The sequence below is a fragment of the Scyliorhinus canicula genome, chromosome 5 (assembly GCF_902713615.1).
Source record: "Scyliorhinus canicula chromosome 5, sScyCan1.1, whole genome shotgun sequence".
Lineage (NCBI taxonomy): Eukaryota > Metazoa > Chordata > Chondrichthyes > Carcharhiniformes > Scyliorhinidae > Scyliorhinus > Scyliorhinus canicula.
Window position 1 is genome coordinate 179946362 of NC_052150.1, and position 24146 is coordinate 179970507.

General features: G+C 43.8%; 2 protein-coding genes across 10 annotated transcripts in view; one reads left to right on the forward strand and one right to left on the reverse strand.

Moving 5' to 3' along the window:
* Window positions 1–2930, reverse strand: part of LOC119966456 (protein adenylyltransferase SelO-like) — a 101928-nt gene extending 98998 nt beyond the window's left edge. For all 4 annotated transcript variants that reach the window (XM_038798165.1, XM_038798164.1, XM_038798163.1 and 1 more), the window contains exon 1: window positions 2281–2930. In XM_038798165.1, coding sequence (XP_038654093.1) covers window positions 2281–2551 — 271 coding nt within the window. In that variant the 5' untranslated portion in view covers window positions 2552–2930. The remainder of the gene's footprint in view (window positions 1–2280) is intronic.
* A 45-nt stretch (window positions 2931–2975) lies between these two features.
* Window positions 2976–24146, forward strand: part of pdss1 (prenyl (decaprenyl) diphosphate synthase, subunit 1) — a 46834-nt gene continuing 25663 nt past the window's right edge. For 2 of the 6 annotated variants that reach the window (XR_005460773.1, XM_038798178.1), the window contains exons 1-4: window positions 2976–3282; window positions 9882–9949; window positions 16968–17100; window positions 20167–20294. Coding sequence is in view for 5 of the 6 variants with exons in the window: in XM_038798178.1 (XP_038654106.1) it covers window positions 3121–3282; window positions 9882–9949; window positions 16968–17100; window positions 20167–20294 (491 nt within the window). In the remaining variant the exon portion in view is untranslated. The other 4 variants (XM_038798179.1, XM_038798177.1, XM_038798180.1 and 1 more) reach the window with 4 other exon arrangements.

Genomic DNA, 24146 nt, shown 5'->3' on the forward strand with positions numbered 1-24146 from the left:
GTTATTGGGGAGGAGCAGATGGGGTTTGTTAAGGGAAGGCAGTTGGTGGCCAATGAAAGAAGGCTGTTAAATGTGATCATGATGCCCCTGAAAGGTAGGGAGGTGGAGGTAGTGATCGCAATGGGCAGAAAAGGCTTTTGATCGGGTAGAATGAGATTATCTGTGGGAGATACTGGGACGGTTCGGATTCGGGCGGGGCTTTATTGACTGGGTCAGGTTACTGTATCCGGCTCCTGTGGCAAGTGTATGGACGAATAGGACAACATCGGACTATTTTAGACTGCTCCGTGGAACGAGACAGGGATGCCCCCTCTCCCCACTGTTGTTTGTGCTGGCTATGGAGCCATTGGCAATTGTTCTGAGAGCCTCGAGGGGCTGGAGAGGACTGGTCTGGGGTGGGGGGGGGGAGCATCGACTTTCGCTCTATGGGATGACCTGCGTCTGTACATTTCGGACCCAATAGAAAGGTTGGAAGAAATCATGAGGAATCTAGGGGAATTTGCCGGTTTCCGGGGTATAAGCTTAATATGGGAAAGAGTGAGATGTTTGTGGTCCAGGCAAGGGGACAGGAGAGGCGACTGGGAGAGCTGCCGTTTAGGTTAGTAGAGGGAAGCTTTAGATACCTAGGCATCCAAGTGGTGCGGGAATGGGATCGGCTGCATAAATTGAATCTGGCCCGGCTAGTGGACCAAACGAAGGACAATTTTCGGAGATGGGACGCCCTTCCGTTGTCTCTGGCTGGGAGGGTGCAAACGGTGAAGATGATGGTCCTCCCGAGATTCCTATTTGCATTTCAATGTCTCCCCATCTTTATTCCGCGGTCCTTTTTTAAGCAGGTCAACAGAGTGATCACGGGCTTCGTCTGGGCGAGCAAGACCCAGCAAGTAAGGAAGGTAATGCTTGAACGGAGTCGGGGAGAGGGCAGGCTGGCGCTGCCAAATTTTAGCAACTATTACTGGGCGGCTAATATAGCCATGATCAGGAAGTAGGTGGTGGGGGGGGGGGGGGGTCGGCATGGGTACGTATGGAGACGGCTTCATGTAAGGACACTAGTTTCGGGGCGTTGGAACGCGCCTCTGCCGTTCCCGCCGGCACGGTTCTCCACTAGTCCAGTGGTGGTAGCGGCCCTGAGAGTTTGGGGCCAATGGAGACGGCATTTGGGATCATCGGTCTGGGCCCCAATCTGTGATAATCACCGGTTTTCCCCGGGGAGTATGGACCGGGGGGGTTCCAGTTATGGCGGAGAGTGGGGATTGAGAGGATGGGGGATATATTCATAGAGGGGAGCTTTCCGAGAATGAGGGCATTGGAGAAAAAGTTTGTGTTGGCGAGGGGAAACAAATTCAGGTATCTGCAGGTGCTGGACTTCCTTCGTAAACAGGTGTCAACCTTTCCGCTCCTACCACCTAGGGGGATTCAGGACAGGGTAGTTTCCAGAGGGTGGGTAGGAGAAGGGAGCATCTTGGACATTTATAAGGAGCTGATGGGGTCGGAGGAGATGCAGACAGAGGAGCTGAAGCGCAAGTGGGATGAGGAACTGGGAGGTGAGATAGAGGATGGTCTGTGGGCAGACGCGTTGAGTAGAGTCAGCACGTCCGCAACATGTGCCAGGCTCAGCCTGATACAATTTAAGGTTGTTCACAGGGCTCACATGACAGTGGCCCAGATGAACAGATTCTTTGGGGCGGACAGATGCGCAAAATGTGCGGGAGGACCGGCAAACCACGTCCACATATTTTGGACATGTCCAAAGTTTAAGGGATTTTGGCAGAGGTTTACGGACATCATGTCCACGGTGTTAAAAACAAGGGTGCGCTGAGTCCAGAGGTGGCGATTTTCAGGGTGTCAGAAGACCCGGGAATCCAGGAGGTGAAAGAGGCAGACGTTCTGGCCTTTGCTTCCCTGGTAGCCCAGAGACGGATACTATTAGCACGGACTAACTCAAAGCCCCCGAAGTCGGAGACCTGCCTATCGGACATGGCTAGCTTTCTCTGTTTGGAGAAAATCAAGTTCGCCTTGAAAGTCACTGTTATGGTTCACCCGGAAGTGGCAACCGTTCGTCGACTTCTTTGTGTAAAATTAATAATCAGCAGATGGGGGGGGGGGGGGGGAAGGGGATGGAGTAGTTTAGATTAGAGTAGGGGGTCAACAAGGTTGGGACCTGTACGAAAGGTAAATAGCTTTTGCACTATGTTCATGGTTTCATGTATATTGTTTTATTTTGTTGTTGTTACTATACCAAAAATACCTCAATAAAATGTTTATTAAAAAATACTTTACCTATTAACTTTTGCGATGTTAACTTCCACAACTCCAGGGAAATCCTTTTATGGTTAATCTGGCTATAACCCAAGTTATCAGCATTAGCAAAATAATGACTCCAATCAACTGAACCACATTCAAGATCAGAAGAAGCTTCAAATTCTGTTCTTTCTCCTCGAGAAAAAATCCCAACAGTTGACTCCCAAATCAACCCCATAATCATAATCTTCATCACATTAGGTTTGAATATATTTGCAACTATAGTTCTCTTTACTTTCATCCGTTTCATTTTAGCAAGAATCCAAAGTCCATTTTTTCTGTACACAAAATACGAAATGTGATTTAATTCGGAGAGGTGGAGGGAAAAGCACTTTTCTTTCGTGAGGGAAGTGAAGAAAGGTGTATAAAGCAGGATGACTAATATTTGCAGATTCGCACCATCGATCTCAGTTGATATTTTGATTCAGTGGAAAGCCAGTAGTCAGTGTTTCACCCACAAATTCTTCAAATTTCTTTAAAAAAAAACACATCACGATTAAAGATCGAATTGCCGAAGAGGCATCGTCACGGATATATTTCCAAAAATGAAAACAAATCGTTTGCAAAACTCCCTAAAGTACTGCCCGCTCCAAAGTTTAACAAGGATAATTTCCGGGTCAGACTGCCTCAACCTTTAACAATAATACGAAATTAGCCTCTTTTTTTCCTGAACATGATTATTATTTTACTGATAGGTCTCCCTCCGGATGGTTCTGTGCACAGCATACTGTTTTTTTATAAATCACTTATATTTCACTCGGGCCGGCACACTCCCAAGCTCCCTCGCCGGACTCGGAAGAGCTGAAGGAGCCGGTAAAAATGGCGCTGCTTTTGAGTCGTTGGTGCGCGTGGAACAGGAGAAGCGGTGTCGCGGGCGGCGCGCTCAGCTTATTTAACGGCTGCCGGGACCGCGAGACGCCTCCGGCCGGCCTTCCATCGGCTCGAGAGCCCGGGGCCCGTCACCAGCATGCTCTTGTGAAGGTAAAGATGCTGAAGAAAAAGGAGCGAGGCCACGGAGGGTGGGGTGAGGAGAAGGTCACCCTGTGCAGAGTTGCTCAACGTGTGGTTTCCTTAGCCTGATTACAGCCTTGTCATTACCGGCAATAGTTACCCCGGATCTGGATGTATTTCTTTTATTTTTGTTTTTAAAAATAAATTTAGAGTACCCAGTTCATTTTTTCCAATTCAAGGGCAATTTAGCAAGGCCAATTCACCTACCCTGCATACCTTTGGGTTGTGGGGCTGAAACCCGTGCAAACACAGGGAGAATGTGCAAACTCCACATTGGACAGTGACCCAGAGTTGGCATTGAACATGGGACCTCGATGCTGTGAGGCAACAGTGCTATCTAGATGCATTTGTGTTACGTGTAGAATCATAGAGTAGTCGCAGGGCAAGGAGCCCGTTGTGGCTGTGCTGGCCCTCCACAAAAGCAACTGCTAGTCCTACAGCCCTTTCACCATGCAGATTGTTTTTCCTTCAAATGTTTATCTAATTCCGTCTTGAATGGTCCTGGACTAAAATCGGCCTCCGCCACAACCTCTAGCAGTACATTCCAGATCTTAAACCACTCAGCTGGAAAAGTTTCCCCTCTGTTCCTGTCGCATCGTTTTCTATTCACTGTAAATTTGTGTCCACTGGTTTTCTGGCAATGGGAATAGTTTCTGTCTCTGTCCACAGTCCTCATGATTTTGAACACTTCATATTAAATCTCCCCTCAACCTCCTTCAAGGAGAACAGCTTCTGTAATCTTGTGTAATTCTGTTCTTCCTATTGTGACCCGCAGAGTTGTTGACTGGGAGGGTGAGAACAGAAATTGAGTGGGGGGGATTGATGAAAAGACCAGATTTCTTTTTTTTTAAAGCTACCCAGTGTTGCCTGGTATGGAGGAGCAGTTGAATAAACTCGGTTTGTTCTCACTGGAATGACGGAGGTTATGGGGTGACCTGATAGAGGTCTACAAAATTATGAGGGGCATAGACAGAGTGGATACAGGCTTTTCCCCCAGGGTAGGGGGTCAATTACTAGGGGGTATAGGTTTAAGGTGCGAGGGACAAGATTTAGAGGAGATGTACGAGGCAAGTTTTTTACACAAGAGGGTAGTAGGTGCCTGGAACTCTCTGCCGGAGGAGGTGGTGGGAGCAGGGACGATAGTGACATTTAAGGGGCATCTTGACAAATACATGAATAGAATGGGAATAAAGGGATACGGACCCAGGAAGTGTAGCAGATTTTAGTTTAAACGGGCAGCATGGTCGGCATGGGCTTGGAGGGCCGAAGGGCCTGTTCCTGTGCTGTACTTTTCTTTATTCTTTGTGTCACTTTTTTTTTTGCAACAGCAATCAGGTCTTGGAGAACAGTCCATTTGACTGCATCCACCAACAAAAAAAAAATCAAAACATTTAAATGGGCCTTGCAGTTGTCAGAAATTATTCTGTGTTTCATAGTAGCCATTGAGCAGCCCTGATGTAACTAAGTGTCTTGTCCCTGGACAACTCAGAATGCAGAGAAGATTTCTATCTCATGCCTTGACAGCCTTTTTAAAATTTGTATGTGGGATGTGGGCTCGCATTTATTTCCCATCCCGAAGTACCCTTGAGAAGGTGGTGATGTGTTGCTACCTTGAACAGCTGCAGTCTGTGGCATGTGTTGTTGGAGCATAGAAGGCTGGGGGTGATCTTATAGCGGTCTATAAAATGATGAGGAACATAGATAAGGTAGATAGTCAACATTTTTCCCCAAAGGTAGAGGAGTCTAGAACTAGGGGGCATAGGTTTTGGGTAAGAGGGGAGAGATACAAAAGAGACCAGAGGGGAAATGTTTTCACAGAGGGTGGTGAGCATCTGAAATGAGCTGCTAGAGGTGGGTACAATTTTTTTCCTTAAACAGTTATACAGTTACGTGAGCAGGGTGGGTATAGAGGGATATGGGCCAAATGCGGGCAAGTGGGAATAGCTTAGTGCTGGGTGGCATGGACAAGCTGGGCTGAAGGGCCTGTTTCCATGTTGTAAACATCTATGACTCTATGGCATCTAACACCCACAGTTCTGTTAGGAAGGGGGGAGTTCCAGGATTTTGACCCAGCAACAGTGAAGAAATAGCAATAGAGTTCCAAGTCAGAAGGGTGTGAAGCTTGGAGGGGAACTTGCAAGTAGCGATGTTCCCATGCATCTGCTGCCTCTGTCCTAGGTGATAGAGCTCATGGATTTGGACGGTGCTGTTGAAGGAGCCTTGATAAGTTTTTGCAGTGCATCTTGTTCATGGTACATATTGCTGCGACTGAGCATCAGTGGTGGATGGGGTGCCAATCAAGTAGGCTGCTTCCTCCTGAGTTTCTTAGTGATGTTGGAGCTGGCAACTGGGGATTATTCTGTTACATTCCTGGTTTGTACCTTGTAGATGGGAGACAGGCTTTAGGGAGTCAGATAGCAAGTCACTCTCTGCAGAATTCCCAGCCTCTGATGATCTCTTGCAGCCACAATATTTAAATGGTTGATACAGTTAAATGCCTGGTCAGTGGTAACCCCCGGGATGCTAATGGTGGGGTATTCAGCAATGTTAATACCATAGAATGTCATGAGGAGATGGTTGAATTTTCTCTTGTTGGAGACAGTCATTGCCTGACACTTATGTGGCATAAATGTTACTTGCCACTTATCAACCCAAGCCTGAATATTGTCCATATGGACATGGACAGCTCATAAAGTGGGTTCCTAGAAAGAGACAATACTCCAGTTGAAGCTAGTTGTATGAAGGTTCATCATAAAGCACTAAATTCCATTAGCCTCATTAAATGCTTCCTCAACCTGTCCTGCCCCTTCATTAATTTGTGCCCATTTAACCACTTTGTTCACTTTATTTTGAATTTCCTCTTCTCATTCTTCCTACCAAAATACATCACATGTTTCTGCATTAAATTTCATCAGCCGTTTGTTTCACCATTCCACTAGCCTGTTTATGTCCTCTTGACGTATATCATTATCCTCTTCACAGTTCACAATACTCAGCCAACTTTGTATCCACACTGCCATTTTCTTTTATTCCATGGACTTCAACTTTGGTGGTGAGTTGTGGCACTTAATCAAAAAGCTTTTAGAAATCCATATACACTGCATCAACTTTTTCTATTACTTTCCTAATTTTGCTTTTTAATCTTCTGCTAGCATTCCAAAATTAATCCACACTTGATTTAAATCGGTTCCAGAACATGGTCTCTAAATGTTTTTCCACCAGCAATGTTAAACTGACTGGCCTGTAGTTGCTGTGTTTAAACTTGTACCCTTTTTTTGAATAAGGTTTAGCATTTGCAGTTTTCTGGTACCAGCCCCAAGAATATAGGAAGCTGTAAAATATTCCAGGTTAAGAATAAATTTGACAGGTTTACACAATCACGAATGGCTGGATTAAATAAGGAGAATCTGTTTCCAGTGGCAAGAGTGTGGGTAACCAGAGGGCACAAATTTAAGGTGATTTCAGGAAATATTAGTCTAGAAATATCTAACCTGGCACTAATGCTGCACTAATCATTGGATCAGACCTTTCAACTAAGAGTCTGCTCTCTAAAGTGGACATAAGCAGAGCTGGAGAATTATCCCGATGTCTTTCCCAATGTGATTAGTGTCGCAAAAACATAACCTCCCTGCTCTGATAATCTATGCCACATCTGTCCCATATGCCTCAACTACCCTATTCACCTGTCCTCCTGACTTCGTGGACAAGCACCCAAGATCCCTGAATGCCCTAGTATCCTGCCATTCATTGAGTAATTGCGCTACTCCTTCCAAAGTGCATCACCTCTCACTTTTCAGGGTTAAATTCTATTTGCCACTGATCTGCCCAATCCATCTATATAGGGATCTTCACTGTAACTTGATTACAGTGTTAATGTAAGTCTATTTGTGACACTAATAAAGATTATTATATCCTCCTGTAACCCAAAACCACCACCTTCGCTGGAACCTGGCCAATCTTAATATCATCTGCAAACTTATCAGCCCCCACTTCTATATATCATTTATATATATATACACCAGCCTCCAGTCACACACACGGCAGCACAATGGTTAGCACTACTGCCTCACAGCACCAGGTTCAATTCCAACCTCTGGTCACTGTGGAGTTTTCACTTTTGAACATAGAAGATACAGTGCAGAAGGAGGCCATTCGGCCCCTGGCGCCTGCACCGACGCACCTAAGCCTCCACTTCCACCATATTCCCGTAACCCAATAACCCCTCCTTTAGTCACCTAAGATCAATTTATCATGGCCAATCCACCTAACCTGCACGTCTTTGGACTGTGGGAGGAAACTGGAGCACCCGGAGGAAACCCACGCAGACACGAGGAGAATGTGCAGACTCCGCACAGACAGTGATCCAGTGGGGAATTGAACCTGGGACCCTGGCGCTGTGAAGCTTGTGCTACTGTTCTCCCATTGTTTGCGTGGGTTTCCTCCCATAATCCAAAGATGTGCAGGTTAGGTGGATTGGCCATGCTAAATTTCCCCTTAGGGTGGGATTCTGGGAATAGAGTGGAGAGGTGGGCCTCGGCAAGGTGCCCTTTCCAAGGGTCGGTGCAGACTCGATGGGCCGAATGGCCTCCTTCTGTACTGTAGGGATTCTATAAAACAAGCTTCTACCACCACCGCCTCCTATCACCAAGCTAAATTTTGGATGCAACTTGCCATGTTACCCTGGATCCCATGTGAGTTTCAGTCGCCCATGTTGGACCTTGTCGGAGGGTTTGCTTCAATCACATTTGTTAACCAGTATTGTTAACAATAGAGAAATTGAGAAATATAATTGGCCAGATTGTTTGTTTAACTATAATTATGAACTAGTGTGCAATTTAAAAGCTCTGCTACGTCCCACTCAACAAGCTAACATTTGCCAGTGTTTTCTTTTAAATTTTTCCAGATAAGGGGCAATTTAGTGTGGCCAATCCACCTACCCTGCACATCTTTGGGTTGTGGGGTGAGACCCACGTAGACACAGGGAGAATGTGCGAACTCCACACACAGTGACCCGGGGCTGGGATCGGATCCGGGTCCTCGTCGCTGTGAGGTAGCAATGCTAACCCACTGCGCCAGTGCTGCCATGTTTGCACACTTGGCAATAATTGGCTTTTCACAGTAACTTCATACTTGTGACAATAAAAGATTATTATTATAATTGCCAGATGGCTATCAGCAATAGGAATGTTGGCTGGTCTTATTTCTGCTCCAGGTGTGTCAGAGCTAATTGTAGTGCCCCAGACTGTCATCCCAGCTGAAATGAACTAATTCTGCACAGTGGCAGATAAAAATTTGCACAGTTTACAGTGTTTGAATCCAAGCAGGAACTTGACAATCTAGACTGTTTAAGTAGCTGTGCACCTTACTTGAAAAAATAGTTTTAATGCAATGTGAGCTAATTGCCCCCACCCCAAAACTCCTTCATGTTCAGTCAAATGAAGTGGAGAAGCTAAGGTGTGTGCCTCAACTGCAAAATTGATATAATTAGCAATTCTGCTGTCAAGAATGCCAATTGAGTTTCCTTTAAAAGGAATGGAAAATCTGGGAGCATGAATACATCCCCAGCAAGTAACAGGATTTCCTGCACAATGCGCTCATTTTAAAACATGAGCTGCTGCTTTTTTTTCTCCTCTCTTTCTATGCTCCTTTTTTTTCTCTTCTCTTTCTCTGCTGCCACTATTTTAGCACACTGGGCTAAATCGCTGGCTTTTAAAGCAGACTAAGGCAGGCCAGCAGCATGGTTCAATTCCCGTACCAGCCTCCCCGAACAGGCGCCGGAATGTGGCGACTAGGGGCTTTTCACAGTAACTTCATTGAAGTCTACTCGTGACAAGCGATTTTCATTTAATTTCATCACTTTTCTTTTGACTCTTTTGAATCAAAAGTTTCAGATAGATGTTTATATTAAGCTATTATGGTAATATATTTTACAGTCTGTTTTTACCTTATTTTGCCATATGTTAAGTCCATATTTGAGGGAGAAGATAATAGAGAACTCTTATTTTTGGAGTTTGAAGCCAGACATGTGAATTGCATTCTTTTCTGATGAGGTACTTGGCTGCATTATTTATGCACTAAAACACTTTGATGTATTTATGTGATGACAACAGTACATTAAACATAAATTCAGCATTTTATTTTTCTGGCTAATTTTCATCCAACAACTTCCTGAATGATATGAGGTGTCAGTTTTAAGACTTGAACATAGCCCCATTTCAATGAATCTGAAATGTTAACCTAACTCCCTTTTTTTGTTACTGAACTATCTGTTTATTTCTAGCAAGTATTTCCCTCAACCTTCAATCTAAGAGGGTTTTTAAGAATACTTCCAGCAAGCTCTGCTTGCCTTCCATTATTTGCTTCAGATATTCACAGGTTTATAAATTCCCTTTGCTGTGCTGCACCATGTTATTTACCTTTGTTGATCATATTCCTTTAATACTTCATGCTTAATTTTTTGTTTTGAAATAGATATTGTGCAAGACTAGAACAGAGCTATCTGCTACATTCAGTTAATAGCAATGTCTTTCCAATCATTTCAAAATGGTGTTTTTTGTATTCCTGTACAGGAGCTGCATTTACATAGAAGAATCTATTTAAACAGCACAACTTACACAAAGCCAGATTCTTGGTGGAGGTAAGAACCATTTGAGGCAGTGTCTTGTGCAGTCACATTATTTGTGTGCACCAACCATCCACTCGCTATTTGTGGAAAAAAGAGCAAGTAACTTGACTTCAAGGACGCTAGTAAATCTTTTAAACCTGCAACCTCTCCATCAAGAAGGACAAGAGCAGCAGATGAATGAGAACATTGCCATCTGCAAATTCCACTCCCAAGTCATACTCCATCCTGACTTGAAATGATATCACTGTTCCATCACAGTCACTGGGTCAAAACCCTGGAACTCCCTTTCCAATAGCACTGTGGGTGTACTCACACAATGTGAACATGAAGAGTTCAAGAAGGCAGCTCACCAACATCTTATCCAGGGCAATTTTGGATGGACAATAAATGCTGGCCTTACCAGCAACCGTCACATCCCATGAATAAACAGGAAAAAAACACAATTTGGCAACAAGCCCTGGGTTTACAATTCGCATTGTAGAACTGTTCCAATCGGAATGAACTTGCTGAGCCATTTTGGAAAACACACATTCTTTCACTTTCAAGTGTAGTGTTTGTCAACATTAGAAATTTCAACTTTAGTACCTAACGAAGTAATTCTGTTGACCGAAACTATAAATATCAAAAAATCACTTTTTTGTTTTTACATTTGCTTCAAGCACATGTAGCCTTGCCTGTATGGCTGACAGTATTTGATTTGAGTGCATAGTTGGATGTTGAGAGTTTTAGTATCCCAGCAATCCTTTGTTCTGATTGGAAAACTAAAGTTTATTGCTATTCTCTCTTTCTATTTCTGTTTTTATTAGATTCAACTCTATGCATGACTGCGACTTTTTAAAATTCCTTGGTATGTATGATGAAACTTAAAGGGGTATGGGGAAGGGCAAGAAGAGGTGAGCTGGCACAAATCAACTTTTATAATAATCAATGGGAAGGTGGGTATTTAAAAAAATAAAGATTAATTCTGGTGGCGGCCATGGAGTGAGTGGTCGCATATGTGGTAGCTCCTGCTCGTGGCGGTCTTTTTGTGGCCTTTTCCCTGGTTTGCAGTTGGATTTGTGAAGGAAAAAGGTGTAGGAGTGTGAGCAGAGAGATTGACCCCTTAGTTTATCGAGCTGTGGATCAGAAGTGCCCGAAAAAGAGGAAATCATCTGGTTGAAGCGGGTGTGGTGCTGGCAATGCACACAAGAGATGCAGGGGTCGGGCCTGCCGGCTCAGTGGTCGATGGATCAGCTAGTTAGCTTCCTGAACGAAAAATTCACCCAACAACGGAAGGAAAGTTTGGAGGACCTGGCCCAGGCGATGGACTCGATCAGGGCGGTGGTTGACCACATTTAGATGAGACGGGCAGCCCAGGGACAGACGATCCAGAAGTTGGAGGAGCAGGTGGGGGAGCATGAAGAACAGTCCACCTCGATGGCAGCAGAGATGCAAGACCAGCAGAAGTGACTGCTGGAGAAGGTGGAGGATATGGAGAACCAGTCACAGAGAAAGAACATTCGGATCATGAATCTGCCAGAGGGGTGTGAAGGAACGGATGCTGGTGCGTTCGTGGGGAAGATGCTTCAGAAGCTGCTTGGGGAAAGTGTGTTTGACCGGCTGTTGGAGGTGGATTGAACCCACAGGGCGCAGATGCACAAGCCCCAGGGGGGTGAGCCGCCGATGACGATGGTGGTGCGGTTGCATCGGTTCCTTGATAAGGAGCATATCATGAGGTGGGCCAGGCAGACGAGGCATTCTGCCTGGGAAAGTGGCGAGATCCATGTATACCAGGACCTGGTGCAGAGCTGGCTAAGAGGAGGGCGAGGTTCAACAAGTTCAAGGCGGCCCTATACAAGAAGGGCATGAAGTTCAGATTATTGCACCTGAAGTAAAAAAAACTCACCACTATTCTTCGAAATCCCCCTATACCAAAAAGGGTCAATAAGACATTCTAAATGGTGAACAGGGATTCTCACTCCCTGACTCCTATGCAGACTTAAGTTGGTGCTATTCGGGTCAAACTATATTTTCGAGTTATCCCCCCCCCCCCCCCCGGTTTAACCCATATCTTCATAGAAGATTTTTATCTACTTACCATTTAGTAGCATCGATCCTGGGTCCCGCATTGCTAAGTAAGTAAAGGAGACTTTGTAATAACCACTGTTTCAGGTTAAAACTTTTAAGTTATTTTATTATTGTATTTTTTTTTCTTTTAAAATATGCAATCGCTGTCTCTACAGAAAAGTAAAAAGATCTTGCTTCTGGATTCCCCTGGTTGGTTGAAAAGACCTTCAGGTCCACCTTGACAATCTCTCTTCTTTAGCTTTTGGTCTTTCTCAGATGGATTCGCTGTTCCACTCGGTTGCTATGCTCTATCTTTCCCATGACCAAGCTATGAGAGCTGACTCTGCTGATTTTAGGGTTTATATTCCCCTTCTAGCAGTTAAGTTTATATGACATTATCGTAAAGTAACTTTATTTTACTCTTGATTGTACAATATACCTTTAATCTGAATTATTTCTAACACGACTGTATTCATATTGAGCATGACTTCAGCTCATCAAACTCTGATTAGACATAGACATAGAATAGAACAGTACAGCACAGAACAGGCCCTTCGGCCCTCGATGTTGTGCCGAGCAATGATCACCCTACTTAAACCCACGTAACCCGTATACCCGTAACCCAACAATCATTGTTTCCCTGGTGATGTTCAAAAGTGGTTTGATCCCAGAGGGGTGTTACATCTGGTTTCTGTCATGCCTAAAGTTGCTTTATTACCAAATAGTGCCCCCAGCTCAGAACTCTGACTCCGATTTGGGGCTAACCTGTGTTCCTGTGGACACGTCTCCAGCTTCCCATATTCACCTGGTGTCAGCAGAATTTCAGACCTAAACATTTATCACCCAATACAACTGAAGATCCTAGCAATTCTTTTTGAGCTGCTTACTAAAATAATTAACTTCAAAGAAGATGCAAAATATTGCTTTTTTCCATATAACTTAAAGTTCAATCTGCTGTAACTTAAAAGACATACATCAGTTTTAAAGCTTGAATAGTCACAAGCTGTTTTCTTAACGGCTGTTTGATAAAGGCTATCTGCATTTCAAGACCTTCTTTTGCAGCTGCTGTTAACCCTTCGTGGGATTTTCCCTACATTCTCTCATGTACTCTTGGGTCAGGTATTGCCTGACTAACCTGCTTCAAATTACATATTTTCCCATTTTTTTTTCTTTTACACCCCGTCTTGTCATTTGAAACATAACTATATCTTTCGGTCGATTATCCCACTATCCAATTGTACTGACTAACATATGTCCCCGATCTTTGTCATTTGTGCGTGCATGTCATGATTTTAATTGTACACCAAAATCAATTGTAAATTTATCCATATCTCAGACCAGTGTCGATAGACACTTTTTTTTTGTTCTTTCCTCCAGTCCAATCACCGTGAACCATAGCTGTAGCTGCTCAGGAAGGTAACACAATGGCTATATCTGTGTGTTCCACTACCTCCAAAGCATTTTACTTCCTTGGGGAGAAGCTTCCTCATATCTCTTAGAAACAGCACACAACTCAGTCCATCAGTAACCAGAAAGGTCTTTTGGCCATCACTGGCTGTCTAGTGTCCCATTTTTCCGTCATCCAAATTCCTTTCCGTTTCTAATTGGAATGGTAAATGATATCATGTACTATCCACTGATTCCCTTGCTTCATCAATTTAAAAGTTTCAATCGAATTGGTTACAAATGTCCCGCCATGGCATCAAGCTGCAAACATTTTTTTAAACTATTGTCATTTAGCACATGGGGGTTCCTTGTCTGTCGCTGCTGTCTGCCGAGACCGTTAATAACTCCACCACGTAGTACATGCCCTGTGGAGACCGCAGATCATCCATCAGCTGATGTCCAGGACACATGTCCAGTCAGAGTTGGGTGACCGAAGGTTTCACTGCTCAGTAATAATTTGCTATTTTGATTTATTTCTAACTTGTAAAGTTTTCCTCCGGGCTCTTGTCATTTAATTCTCTCAAAATGAAGCCAATTTAATTCCCAATATGAAGCCAATTGTATCATTTTTCATTCTTTCCATTAAGTAATTTTATTGCAACATTTGCAACATTAATTTTGACTTAATTTACAAATTCCCAATTTCCAGAGCAATGCAGCGACTATTACTCCTACTTGTGGCTTCGTTTTGTAATGCATTCCTATCTTAACTTGCCCTTTCTCAGGGTCCCATTGAGTATCATTAGTTTTCCCCGAATACTGTCTAAAAATCTTTAATTTATCTGATAAGTTTAGTACGTATCCCAGGCTGCTTGTAAGTGCTTCCCACATTTTAACCCATCTGGCCTACTCCTAGTCCAAGCTTTTTCCCTTCCTTCAAACTTGATCTTTATTTTTCTCTGGAGTGTAGTTCTCTTCGTCTGAACAAGTACGTCTATTATTTTTTCCATCTGAAAAATCAAATGAACAGGTCACGGGTGGAGAGGGCCCTATTCTTTCATTTGTATTTTCTATTTTTGTTTGGATACTCCAGAAGTGCCCTCTCCAGGAGTTCCAGGTTTCCTTTGCCATCATTTCTTTCCTTTTTCTTTTTTGACTGGTTTGTTTTCTTTATCATTTATGTACATCATACAATTAAGGCCTGTTAAGCCTCCTCCTTCTGTCATTGCACCTCTGAGTGAGATTCGAAGAATCTCAGACTCCTCTTTTGCTCGCTCAGTGATCCAATCTGGTCGAAACCGTACTCTGATACATTTCAGGTATTGCTACTGCTTTTACTTCAATTTTTTTTTATTATTACTGAATCTTTATGAAAGGTAAGTTCCAAACATGACATTTGAACTTTATCATCTGTCCTATCAATGCTGCTAACGGGTTTTAATTCATCCCATAATACTAGTGAGTGCAGTAATCCCCTGACACTCCGAACCAAACATTCCTTTTTCCCTTGTCAAATTGGTTTGGGGATATGATCTATCCTGTGGCACGGCATAATTGCTGTGATACAGTCTCTAAACACTGTTAAGCTAATTTTACGTCCCCTGGTCATCCCAACATCTTTTAAACTATGTACTCCCTCACTAATTGGGATGATACATTTGTCACTTCTCCATAATCCTGCACATCCTTTCAGAATTACATCATCGTCAGCTAGGTTTTCTCTGCAGTAATTACAATTTGTCATTATCACACCATCCCATATACAATTACACCTCCCAGGGTCAAAATCTTATCTTGTGGTCACAAACCTTAATCATTAGTGTTTCCTGATATTTTACAAAACAATCGTGGCAGAACTGAATTCCCCAAATTTCCCTGAGAGCCACAGCATTTCCTCATCATTATCGTTCCAAATGCAGTATTAAATCGCCTGAATACTCTGTATGCCATTCTCCTGGGCTTAATATGACTACTCCCTGTCCAAACATTTGGGCTACAAAATGCACAACATCCTTAACACAATGTTTCCTGATGTTCACAAGGAATCATTTTAAACTGAGGTCCATTAATAACAGCCCTTGATCTATTATCCCATGTTCTCAATTCCTTACTGATTTATGTTTCTTCGTTTGCTGCCGATAGGTTGCCTATTGATTATCATAATCCCTCTATTATTCAATTGGGTGAGAGGTTTTAATTCCGATACAATTTCTTTTGCTCCAGACACCATGCTTCTCTAATTCATCTGTATGTTTAAGGTAAAGCTGTCTTTACCTTTTACAGCTTCACTGATTACTTTGCCTGTGGTTTTAGTTGGTAGCTTCACCCAAACTTCCTCTGTGTTATCAATTGGGTTTAATATCTTAATTTTTCCTGTATCTAATTTTATTAAATCTTTCCCTGCCATCATATTCTCATTTTCTGATACTGCAAGTAATTCTCTTAATCTAACTTCTGGTCTAATATCTTTATTCCCTAAGGCTCCTTCTACCATGTATTTAATATTCTAAACATAATTTTTCCTGTGAGTGACTTTCTCGTGATCATCGGGCACTAGGACCTTGGTGGAGTTGTGCCGTGTCAATTTCAACACATTTGTTTCAAAGTAATTTCCTGATACAGCTCTGACTGCTCCTGAGTTAACTTCTTTGTGTTTATTCTAAGACCAATTTAGTTCTGAACATACTGATTTACTACCTCTGGTGTTCGTTTCTTTTCTCTTTTTCGGCTTCAGGCTTGTTTATTGTTCTTTGTTAGGAGATGGGGGGTGGGGGGGGTTCATGTGTTCGGGACCGGGGCGGAGTTGGTTTTTTAAAATTTCTTCTTTGATTGTTTGAATCAGTGGGGGGATGCTAGGCGGCAGGGGTGGGAGCTGCTAGGCTAGCTCGGCGACGTCCACAGAAAGCGCAGTTGGGGGCAAGCCGATGATCAGTGGGTGGGTGCAAGTGGGGACAGTATTGCTGAAGGGTTAAATAAATAAGGAAAATCTATTTCCAGTGTCAGAAGGGTCAGAGGATATAGATTTACGGTAATTTGCAAAAAATATTCTGGTATAGAATCATAGAATGCAGAAGGAGGCCATTTGACCCATCAAGTCCGCACCACCCCTAGGAAAGAGCACCCACTTAAGCCCGCACCTCCCCCTATCCGCGTAAACCAGTAACCCCACCTAACTGAGATGGTATGCTGAGGAGGATTTTTAAACTGCTAGTTATGATCTGGAATGTACTGAATAAAAGGTTGGGAAAAGCAGATTTAGTAATAACTTTGAAAAGGGGACTAGATAATTTAACGGCAAAAAATTGCAGGGCTATAGGAAAAGAGAAAAGGAGTAGGATGAATTAAATAGCTCTTTCAAAGAGCAGGTATGATGGGCCTCCTCGAGCTGCATCATTCTATGATTTTGTGAATAGACATTTTGTTATGTTCTGGTAATTGCAGCATTGTAATGCTACAGGATAATTCCTTATTTAAAAAGCAGATTGAAAAAGAACATGAGATCTATGTTTTCTTCAACAAATTTAAACTCATTAGACATTTAAATTGATTTTGATATGAACAGTAGCCACTAACACTAAATGTAACTCTTTTGTTTTAGAACTCCATCCAGACTTATGTACACAACTAGGACAAAATGCTGCTGTAACCAAGTGCACAGTGACAAACAGTATAAAAATCCCTACACATTAGCTCAGGAAGACCTGAAGAATTTATATGATGAAATCAGACGGGTAAGTCTGCTGATCAAAGTTTTCATTACAGAGTGCTTCAGAACTGGATCATGACAGAATTTATAAAGATTTTCTACACAAGCAGTTTTTTAAATCTATCAAAGATCTAACAGTTGGAGTGGAAACGATTTCCATTAATGACAGGTCATGACTGAGGCTTTCGATACAGAATATCTTCATTTTCTTTTTTAAAAAATTGAGGTTCTGTGAAGCAGAGCAGACATTAAGACAGAAGAAGACTGGTTTTGTATAAATTGCCCAGTGGCAATCTTGGAAACCCATTTAACAAGTTAGTAGCATTCCATGGGCAATAGTGAGAACGTGTGGATGATCCAACTAATCCTTGTAGACTGACTTGAGTTGAGGTCAAGGGGTCTAGTTTACCTGCCTAAAGGGATTTGGTCTGGTCTGCTTGATAAAGAAAAGATCGTGGAGAGTAACCACCTTAAAATATATAATTTTAGATTATTGACATTCCATTGGCTTATGGACAAATTGTTTTTAAACAGAAGTGGTGAATAACAATTTTTGTCCATATCTACCCTTGTGCTAAAATCAGGATAGATCCAGGGTGGAATTCTCCGTTGGCTGACACCGGAATCGGGAAATGTGATTGGGCGTAGAATCTGTTTTGACACCAAAATCATAGCGGGCACCGGTTTCACGCCAAATCGCAATTCTCCGATGCCTCGATAGTGGTGTTGGTGCGTTCCAGAGTGTGCATACAGTAAACGCCGTCGACGTTTCGTTAGCGGGTCTGATCCTGTATTCGCCAGGGCCTCCACTGAGGCGAAATCCCGACAGCGAGGTTCACATGTGCTTTTAAAAATCGTGAAACAGGCGCCGTGGCTGCTGAGGGAGAGTGAGAGGATATGGAAAGTGTCCAACATCACCATAGTTTGCTGACAGTCATGCTGCTTGTCAGAGGGCTTCAGCCAAGGCCGGGGGAGAGTGGGGGTCGGGCACAGAGCACCATTGCTGCAGTTTGCAAGGCAGCCATGCACTGCACGTGCCGCTGACTGCCCATTGCGAACTTAAAACCACCGATCATATGGGTCCCCCTGCAGTCCACCCCCCCCCCCCCCCCCCCCCCCCCCCCCCCCCGGTGCCCTCTGGCCCTTGCCAACCCATCAGTGAGATGGGCGCACTCCAGTGCAATCACTGCCATCTTGTTGGATGGGATGAATGTGTGTGGGAGTGTAATGTGTATATGTGGCTGCAGCTTGTCAGCCTCCTGAGTGTCAATCACTGACCCGGTGGATCCTGCATCGGTTCTCATTGTTTCACGTGGCACCGGTGCTAGCACCTCATCAGTCACTGAATCGGTCCAGGTGTGGCGCCAGTTTTGTTGTCGTGGAAGTCCATGAATCCTGCCCTGACTTCAATATTTAGTCTCGGGAACAGAGAATCCCGCCCCTGGAATTTCAGCACACAGCAATCGTGTTTGCCCAGAGGAGTACCCTCTTGAACTTAAAGTAAGTTTGTTTTTGTATTTTAAGTTCCTTCTATACATTGCTTTGAGCACCATAAAAACATTTTTCATAAAATGCAATTTTATTTTTACATACAATATCAACTAAGAAAGCTATGACACAATGTTATGTCATTTTGTATATTTTAACAATTGCACTGTGCCATTAAAATTGAATTTATTTTTTGGTAGCAACTGTGGAAATTTGGGGAGCAGTTTCCTCGGGTTGGGGATGGTAAAATGAGCAAGATTTCTGCAATTCTGTGGAGTCCAAGTCATAATGACCTTGAGACAGAGATAGATAGGTTCTTGATTAATAAGGGGATCGGATGTTATGGGGAGAAGGCAGGAGAAGGGGATGAGAAACATATCAGCCATGATTGAATGGTGGAGCAGACTCGATGGGCCGAATGGCCTAATTCATCTCCTATGTCTTATGGTCTTAGACATCATGGCTACCATTGACACCGCAAACTGATGGCTCAAAGTGGAGAGGGTCTCCAAGAAGATCATGTATATAGATACTGACATTAAGTTTCTACAAAGATGCAAGAAAGCAGAACCGGCATCTCCACATTATGGGCTTAATGCAGCTGCAATCCATTAAAGCATGTTGAAAGTGTGTTTGAGGTCAGAGGGTAGGGTCAGGGATCGGCTTTCCTGTGAATTGAGTAACCCTGTTAAGCTTTACAAAAGGCCACTTCATCAAGGCAATACATTTCTGCTGAGGGTAAAACTATTCCCTAGAATGAATTACTACCTTTGTAAGAAGGTGGATAAATATTATAACTGTCTGATGTGGGATACATTAAAGGTTAAGAATGTAGAGTTTTGGTTTCAATTTCAGGTGAACTGGACGATGTTTATTTGATTTAGCATGCCTGTGTTTGCAAACCATCCTTGAATTTTTATCCCAGCTGAGAGGCTTTCAGAAGCAAGAAAGCCCTGTGTTAATATGGAGAAAGTTTCTGAGGGTGGAGCAATGCTGTACAAGGAACACTGGTGTGTTTCACACATAATACTCTCTAAATTATCAGGTTTGGCCAGTATTCTCTAACTGGGATCATAACACGGTAGCAAAGTGGTTAGCACAGTTGCTTCGCAGCTCCAGGGTCCCATGTTCGATTCCTATCTTGGATCACTGTCTGCGGAGTCTACACGTTCTCCCCGTGTCTGCGTGGATTTCCTCCGGGTGCTTTGGTTTCCTCCCACAGTCCAAAAATGTGCAGGTTAGGTGGATTGGCCATGATAAATTGCCTTGGGTTAGGTGGGGTTACTGGGTTACGGGGATGGGGTGAGGGTACGGGCTTAAGTAGGGTGCTCTTTCCAAGAGCCAGTGCAGACTTGATGGGCCGAATGGCCTCCTTCTGCACTGAATTCTATGAAAAGGAGAAAGTGAGCGGAAAATAGGATTATGGCAAAATTTGGTTTATCATCTTGAAAGTTATTGCTTTATTTGGCATCTATATTTGGATAATTGATTCTGTTAAAGATTCAGACATATTTAAGATTTTTCTGTTATTGCCACCACTCTTTAACTTTTGAATGCGTGATAACTTATTTTGTTTTGACATTTAACTCTTTTTGTCTTTCAGCTATTAGCAGTTTCTTCAGACCTTAAAGATATTTGTGATTACTATTTTGATGGAAAAGGGAAGGCTTTTCGGCCCATGATTGTGGTACTAATGGCGAAAGCATGTAATCTCCACCACTGCAAGAGCAGGTAAGTGAAATAAATTTTGTAAATTGTTAGTTGAACTAGAGAATTCTGACTTGGAGATGTTGTATGGGGGGTGGGGATTACTAATGCAAGCACTTTTTTCCATGTTATTTATTTGTGTTCTCATGCAGGCACACAAATATTGATTGCATTTCCTCGCCACACTAATAGATTCACACTGGCAGTGAAGGAGGCATTTTGGTGCATCAAGTCCATGCCGGTTGTCTGTAGAGAAAGAATGCATGCCTGCATTCCAGGCAGACCTATGCATCCGCTTCATTAAACTTCTGTTACTTCACCAAGAAGTTCCATTAGTCAAGCAAAATCTGCCATTTACAAATCTGTGCTGACTCTCTATTAACCCAAACCTCTGCAAATCCTGGTGACTTCTTCTTTTTACCCTGATTAATGCTTCTAAAACATTACAAATCACCAATGTTAAACTGACAAGCCTGTATTACGAGGAATGTCTGGATCTTCCTCAAGGGGTGTGATTCAAGGGTCGCTAATCTCTGGCACCTCTCCAGTTTCTAGGGAAGATTATGGTAAGTGCTTCTGCTATCTCCAGCAACCTAGGCTGCATGCCATCTGGACCATTCACTCTCAGCATAGTCAGCCTTTCCAAATCCTGCTTCCTATCAGTTTTCACCCTGCATATTTCCTCTAACATCTCAGCTTCTAACAATATTTTATCCTTCTCTTCCTTAATAAAGATAGACAAAGTACTGAGTATTCTGCCTTGCTCTCTGCCTCGAAGCGTATATCACCATCTTTTTAAAATCGAACCCCTGCATAAAGAAATAGTGAATTGGCACTGGCACACTGTTGCTCGTTATGCTTTCCTTAATTAGCTCTGTTTTAATTACCTTTGCTCAAGAGTCGCCAGGTATCTTTCTGATACCACCACAAGGTTTAATACTGATCAATGACTCGATACACCAGTTAGTAAGTTTGAAATCAATGCACATTTATTTACACACACAGTCAATTATTACTCATGCACAAACTCTACGCACTAAACTACAACTACTACTAAAAGTCTATACTTAGCTTCGGGCGCCCACTCAGTCAGAGGAACAATGGCCATTGTCCGGTTCTGATACTGCTGGCTTCGAACTGGTATAGAATAGTAGCTAGGAGCGCCTATCTCGTAGCGTGCGTTGACCTTAGACTTGGCTGGTGCTTGGTGGGCCTCTCGTCGCTGAGAGCCAAAAGCCAAGGTGAAGAAGAAGAGTTCAAGAGTTCTTAAGAGAGCACTCTGACCTTAGGGACTCTGTTTTATACCCCAAAGGGTTTTGTGCCTTTCTGGGCGGTTCCTGAACTTTGTCCCAATTAATTGGACCATGTCCCAATCATTTGTATCGATTCTCTCCAATAAAGTGGCCGTTCCTCGATCGCTGGGCGGGCCCTAGGTAACCGTTGGCCTGCCTTTGTTTTAGTCTCCACTGGCGCCGGATAGTCTGCCCTGGTACCGATTGTTTAAATGTTTCTCTTTTGTCCCCGAAGATAGCTCATTACTATGCTAATGTAGTACAGTAGTCCCCCGTTATAACGCGCCCCGCAATACCGCGGTTCGCGATATACGGCGGGGGGGTTTATGGACCCCAACTTACTTGACTCATTTTAAACTCTTTTTGAAACAGCACCTTTTTGAGCCGCGATGATTAGACCGATTAGCAGCGATGATTACCCGCGATGATTAGACCGATTAGCAGCGATTATTACCCGCGATGATTAGACCGATTAGCAGCGATGATCACTGTCTTGTACTGTAGAACGATTAGCCGCGATGAGTAGCCGCGACCGATTAGCCCAGTTACACAGCCATAAAAGGGATACCTTTTCCAGTGCAGGTATCTTCGAGTTCGAGTTCAGTTGCTGTCGTGTCGTTCAAAATGTTTAAGCGCAAGTCTTACTCAGTGAGTCAAAAGATACATTTGATAGACCGGCTTCGAAACGGGGAAACGAAGGCAAAATTATCCAGAGAGACTGGTGTACCAGAGTCAACCCTCCGTGGGTGGGTGAAAGATGAGCCCAATTTAAGAGCATATGTTGGGACAGTTTCTCAGAGTGAAGGGCTTAGCAGGAAAAAGGCAAGGAACGCTAGTGACAGTAACTTAGAGAAGGCTGTGTTCACCTGGTTTGTCCAGGAACAGTCTGGTGGCACCCCCCTATCTGGACCTATCATCAGGACTCAGGCTGAGAAGTTCCATCACCAGCTCCACCCAGAGGACAGCAATTTCGTAGCCAGCAAGGGTTGGCTCCATCGGTTCCAGAAAAGACATGGGATAGGTGCAGTTACCATCAGTGGTGAGCAGAGATCCGCCGACTCAGGAGCCGCAGCAGCCTTTCCCGACATCCTCAAGAACTACATGGTGCAAGAGGAGCTGACCCCAGAGCAACTCTACAATGCAGATGAGTCAGGGCTTTACTGGAAGATGCTGCCTGACAAGACCCTAGCTGTCAAGGATGATGCCCACAAGACTCTGGGGTACAAGCAAGCCAAGAACAGGCTCACCATCCTGTTTGCCAGCAATGCCACGGGAACACACAAGCTGAAGCCATTGATTGTGGGCAAATTCAAGTCTCCTAGATGCTTTCACCACATCAACATGGAGAACCTACCCATTACCTACCGGAACTCTGGCAAAGCCTGGATGACAGCTTTCTTATTTGAGGAGTGGTTCTTCAAGTTCTTCGTACCCAGTGTCAGGGACCACCTTAGAGCCCGCAACTTACCGCAGAAGGCCACACTCCTACTGGACAACTGCTCAGCCCACCCTCAGGGAGATGTTCTCAAGACCAGGGATGGGCAGATCCAAGTGCTCTATCTCCCAAAGAACACCACCAGCAAGATCCAGCCATGTGATGCTGGCATCATTCAGACCTTCAAGTCTGTGTACAAAAAGGAACTGATCCTGGAAATGATAGACTCTCCTCTCACTGTCCCAGATTACCTGAAAGCCATCACCATCAAGGATGCCTGTTATCTGGCAGGGAAGGCCTGGGGAGCTGTGACAGAGAAGACCATCGCCAACTGCTGGAACAAGGCCCTAGGAGCAGCACTCCCACGACCCCAACATTACCCGGATGAAGAGGATTTCGTAGGCTTTACTGAAGCAGAGATCAGGGCAGCTGAGGAGAGGCTAGAGGACCAACTGGATGAGAACCTAACACTCCAGGATTGGGTGGACAGGTGGGCAGCAGCAGAGGATGACATGGCACCTGCAGAAACATTCACAGAGGAGGAGATCATCGACCAGGTCACCCAAGAGGAGGCAGAAGAAGAAGAAGAAGAACCCCAGCCCACAGTGGCAAAGAGCCACTCGGATGCCATCACGCACCTGAAGTGGCTCATAGCATACACCGAGCAGCAAGACTTCGACCCAATATACATCCTGCACCTGAAGAACCTCCAGAGACAAGCACAAGTCAAGATGAGGAAGGGGATGTGCCAGAGGAAACTCAGACTTTTTTAAATGATTTTAAAAATATGCGTGTAAGTACAATTTTAAGTATATTATTGTATGTATACTGTATATTATTGTATATATTTTAATACATTTAAAACTTGATTTAAGACTTGAACGAACTTTGCTGTTTCTTATTTAAAACGCCCTTCCATTCAGCAATGTTCAGCACAGTCAGCGATGTTTCCTCTCGTTCATTCATTTGGATATCCGCCATCTTGGATATCCGCGGCTCGGTTACAACGCGGGTGGCTGTCTTGGACCCGAACACCCGCGTTATAACGGGGGACTACTGTATCAGTTCTGTCTGGGATCTGCAAGTTCCAATCCACAGGCAAACCTTGCACCTGCTTGTTTTCCTAGCACTGTCCAATTTTCCCTGTAC